Source organism: Egretta garzetta, unplaced genomic scaffold (assembly GCF_000687185.1).
Source record: "Egretta garzetta isolate BGI_Z169 unplaced genomic scaffold, ASM68718v1 scaffold565, whole genome shotgun sequence".
Classification (NCBI taxonomy): domain Eukaryota; kingdom Metazoa; phylum Chordata; class Aves; order Pelecaniformes; family Ardeidae; genus Egretta; species Egretta garzetta.
In genome coordinates, this window is record NW_009259709.1 from 36,552 (window position 1) to 41,681 (window position 5,130).

Consider the following 5,130-nt stretch of genomic DNA (forward strand, 5'->3'; position numbering starts at 1 on the left):
AACGATAACATCCTCGAAGAGATGCGTGGTTTAAGCTGCTACGTGACTCTGGTGTGAGAGAGGATCCTGAGAGTAGAATTTTGCTGCTGGTTGGTAACCAAATGAAAAAAATAGTGCGGTTCACCGACGACAAACCTGGTAGAGTTTAGCTATGCTGCTGCCTTGGTACCGGAGGTGAATGCTATAAAAGAACCAGTAAAAAAATCTTGTAAATCACACACTTATATTTAATATATCGAAACAAAATAGTTAAGAATGCAAGAACTGTATACAGATTAAAAAAATATCTTTTAAACCATCTGATCTTAAAAATAGACAATAGTAGTGAAGCTTAAAATACAACCACGCGCATTAAAATGTTTCAAGCAAGACCGCCTTGGTGTGGCCTGTTCCGTCAAATGGCCATTACGATAACGCATCCGTTGATAAAAAGGTTGTGTTGGTCGGAGTCACTTTTTCACAATCCAAATCTACAACAGTTTTTCCTTTGATGGAAGAGCCCGAGCATTCCTGGTGCAAACTTTCCCGCCTCTCTGAAAGTTTAGAAGTGGATCGAGCCATCGAGCCACTTTGGCTTCCATTGGTTTGAGAGCAGACGTTATTCACTTTTGTGGTTTTATTTTTGTGGTGGTTGTTGTAGACTTTGTATTTCATGAGGAGGATGAAGATGAAAACAAGAACCGAAGCCACAATGATCCCCCCGATAATGATGATCATGGTTCCTCCAAGAAACTGGGCGTGAAGGGATCGGCACTGTTTGTATTCTTCCTGGGTTGTGAACTGCACGCATCCGATCACTCGGGTTGCAGTCAAAGATGTCAGTCCGTCATCGTAAACAGCAAGGACACAGAGGTCGTACTCACGTCCTGCAACCAGATCAGTCAAGAAGAAGGATTTACTAGCAGCTGGGATCATCCTGGAAGAGAAAATGAGTAGAGTAAACATCCGAGCTGATCGAGCCTCAGGAGAGCTCTTGATTATCAGTGGCACCGTAAAAAAATCATGGAATCATAGGATGTTTTGGGGTGGAAGGGACCTTTAGTGGTCATCTCGTCCAACCCTTCTGCAGGGAGCAGGGACACCTTGAACCACATCAGGTTGCTCACAGCCCCGTCCAACCTGGCATTGAATGTTCCCAGGGATGGGGCCTCCACCACCTCCCTGGGAAACCCCTGCCAGGGTTTCACCACCCTCATGGTAAACAATTTCTTCCTTAGATCCAGTCTAAATCTCCCCTCCTTTAGTTTAAAGCCATCCCCCCCTTAGCCTTTCACAGCTGGCCCTATGAAAAAGATGTTCCTTGTCTTCCCTCCAGGCCCCCTTTCAGCTCTGAACGGCTGCAATCAGGTCTCCCCGCAGCCTTCTCCTCTCCAGGTTGAACAAGCCTGACTCTCTCAGCCTGTCCTCATAGCAGAGGGGCTCCAGCCCTGGGATCATTTTAGTCGCCCTCCTCTGGCCCCGCTCCAACAGGTCCATGTCCTTCTTGTGCTGAGGGCTCCCGAGCTGGATGCAGGGCTCCAGGTGAGGTCTCACCAGAGCAGAGCAGAGGGGCACAATCCCCTCCCTTGACGCTGGCCACACTTCTCCTGATGCAGCCCAGGGTAGGGTTGGCTTCTGGGCTGCCAGCACCCATTGCTGGCTCATGGCCAGCTTTTCATCCCCCAGCACCCCCAGGTCCCTCTGGGCAGGGCTGCTCTCCATCCCTTCAGCCTGGAGTGATACCAGGGGTTGCCCTGACCCAGGGGCAGGACCTTGCCCTTGGCCTTGTTGAACCTCATGAGGTTCACATGGGCCCACCTCTCCAACTTCTCCAGGTGAGCAGAAGAAGAACACAGCAACTGGAACAAGCAGCAAAAAGCTAACGCCCCGGAGCTTAATTGGTAGGGTTGGCAGATGCAGATTTTAGCAATGACAATACCTTTCCCTTGGCCGTTTCAAACCCAGATGGGCTAGGGCGCATGTGCTGGCCAATGGCCAGATGAGAAGTCATGCTCGATCTGTCGTTTTGATTGGCGTGATCTTAAATTTCCACCATTTCGGCATAAAAGGGCATAACATGCCCTATGGAGAATGGAATAGTGTCAGCCTTTTGAATAACATACAGGACCTGGATGGACTTAAATGGCAGGAAAGGGTAAAATTAAACACTTTAAAATGGATTTTTAGTAATTTTACATCCATGGGAAGGGTGTTTTGAAGATCAAGAGGAAAAGGCGAATTCAAGCCTTTGGTCCACAGATTAACCTTAGTTCCAACAGCTCCGTGATGCTCGGTGTCTCGTAATCAGGCAACTGGGAAGAACAGTTGGAGCCAAGCATACGCCCTTGCAACTAAGTGGTGTCTCCTGTAGCTGGATAACAGCATGCACTGACTTCCTTACCTTGATGCACCCCTACCACTGACATTGTTCTATGTCAAGGCCAAATATTCCTTTACCGCAACGTAGCACTGGTATTAACGCGACGGATGAGAAGGATCCCAGGGGAAGAGCTCTATGCTACATCACAAATTCCCACAGACCCTGGCCACGACCGTACGAATCCCAATTGTCTCATTGCGGACCAGCTCTCTGAACGTTTGGCTCTGATTCCTCACTGGAGTAAAGTAGCGCTGTTGGGGAGGAGTCAGTGAAACCACATCCATTTATAGTGGGGGGGGCACGTGGCCTTCTCCTGGCCACAAAGGTGGGGGGGTGGTGGTGGAGAAGACTAACCGCATGTCACGGTCTTTTCCATACCCATGGGATTTATGGCCCATACAATGCTCAGACTGGAAAGCAAGAAGAGCTGCACCTTCAAAAGAACCTTCTCCAAACACACGGCTGCTACCATACAACGACTGAATTTCTGTGCCTATGAAAAAACAAGACCACACCCTTGTTGACCTACGTGCACCATCACGGATTCTTAGAAACACTAAAAGAGGGGACACGCCCGCCCCTCTTTCCCCCCCACCCTCCCCAAGATCTCCAAGCCCAGCTTCTCATGCAGAGCAGCACTATCGCAAACAGTAGATCAGGTCAACCACCCTCTAGCCAACGCTTGAAAACCTTCCATGAGCTGTCCAGGCACCATTCCAGCATTAAACTACCCTCCTAGTTGATATTTTTCCCCTAATGTCCAATTTCAATTTCCCAAACCACAACTCAGCACCATTGGCCCGGTCTTTAATTTCGAACAGCAGCTTCACGACCTCCGTGGAATTTGGCTGCGTGCTGGGTTTTTAAGCCTAACGAGATTTTTTTACTGCAGGAAAAACAGGGTTTGGGAGGGAACTACAGAAAAGATTCGTTTGTCAACTCCTAGCGTGTACGTAATGAGAAATTCAGTCCAACATTTGTGTAAGAGGAAATGTATAAAGCTCGGAACTGCTTCAGACCAGCAGAACAAGCCCTTGATGTTCTTCAAGGCCACCATTATTTATTTGGAGTGTGGAGAATGCAGAACGAGGTCTCCCAGCTGCAAGCATTAATGACGGACCCATCCCTCCTCCGCCCTGCAAGCTTTACGGAGCTTTACCGAACAAGCATTGTGTCACGATTGTTGCTTTCCAGTTGTACATCTATACTGGCTAACCACCAAAATCCTCAAAGCACATTGTGCTCCTTGCCTTTTTAATGTCTTCTGCCAATTTAAGTTATCTATTATGCCGTGTCAAACACCGAGGCTGTGTCTTCTCACTGGGCCAGGACTCCAGAAAGCGAATCATCGACCCTTGGCTTTTCCAGGTACAACTTTGGGTAGCGTGCAGCCGTGACTCTTCCTCACTCTCCACGTGAACGTGGCCCTCGAGGTTCAGCTGGCGTGTCTGGCCGGTGCTCTGCAGAGTGCCGCTCGGTTTGCTCTATGGCTCGCCGTTCACCTTCCCAAAACATACACCATTCTCAATTATCGGCCAGCTATCTAATTAACTCTTCAGTCTTTCCATTCGGCCACGTTGCAGAGCGACCCAATGTGACAAGAGAACACCATAGCTTAGACCGGACTGCGTTCACCCCTCGCTTCAAACACCGATTTACGTGGGAACTAAGCAGATTCTTGTGTGTCATCCAAAGCGATGCAACTGAGAAGATGGAGAATTTAGTTGCTTGCCTTGAACCCTAAAAGGCCTCAAAAATCAATCACACTGCCGAGAAAAACACTTCTGGCATCTACATCCGAGTTTAAAATGGAGAAGAGTCGTAGAATTGGTTGATTGGAAAAGACCTTTAAGATCGCCGAGTCCAAAAAAACCATCAGCGAACCATCAGGGCGCAATGTGTAAAAAAATGAAGGGATGTCATAGACAAGCTCTGCAGAAGGCGGCACCATTTAGGAGACGAGCAAAGGAACAGGAATAGAAAGGAAACACTGCGCAGAAAGCGTCTTTCTAGTCTTCAAGAGTCTGCCCAGCTGCGAGAGGGAGGTGTAATTGCAAAAATTATGCAAAGTACTGTTTTCTAGCTTAATGCCCATATCATTTGCCTTATTCAGCAGCCTTGGCTGCTTGCTTTTCTCCTTTCAAACAACTTTCTGCGTCGCGGAAAGCGAGGAGCGGCTGAGGGAGCTGGGGTTGTTTAGTCTGGAGAAGAGGAGGCTGAGGGGAGACCTGATCGCTCCCTACAACTGCCTGAGGGCTCCAGACCCCTCCCCAGCTTTGTTGCCCTTCTCTGGACACGCTCCAGCAACGCAACGTCTTTCTTGGAGTGAGAGGCCCAAAACTGAACACAGTGGGATCCCTTATGCTCCTTGACAGCCCCAAGTGGCTGGGATTTAGGGGCCCTGTGATTCGACGCAGGGTAAAGCTGCTCAACCTGTCAGCAGAATTGTTCCATCTCAAACAGAGCTTTGCAGCAATCAAAGTCATTCGCTTAAATAATTACCTCGCGTGAAAGACATTCCGTAATAGCGATAGAGAAGCCAAACCCCCACGTCTGCCAGGAGATTCTCAAATCTTCAGGGACGCCAAAACCTTTTCCTCAGATCATCTTTTGAGGGGGGGTGGGGTGTTGGTCTTTTTTTTTTTAATTCTTCGAGAAAAAATACTGGCTTGTATCAGGAGTGGTGTGGCCAGCAGGAGCAGGGCAGGGACCGTGCCCCTGTGCTGGGCACTGGGGAGGCCGCCCCTCGAATGCTGGGGTCAGGGTTGGGC

General features: G+C 49.0%; 1 protein-coding gene across 1 annotated transcript in view; it reads right to left on the reverse strand.

Annotated features, from left to right (window-relative positions):
* Positions 1 to 405: 405 nt before the first annotated feature.
* The window catches only part of LOC104126432 (leucine-rich repeat and fibronectin type III domain-containing protein 1-like protein), a 16,918-nt gene continuing 12,193 nt past the window's right edge, over positions 406 to 5,130 (reverse strand). Inside the window, exon 2 of the mRNA XM_009639011.2 lies at positions 406 to 916. Within this exon, the coding sequence (XP_009637306.1) occupies positions 406 to 916 (511 nt within the window). The remainder of the gene's footprint in view (positions 917 to 5,130) is intronic.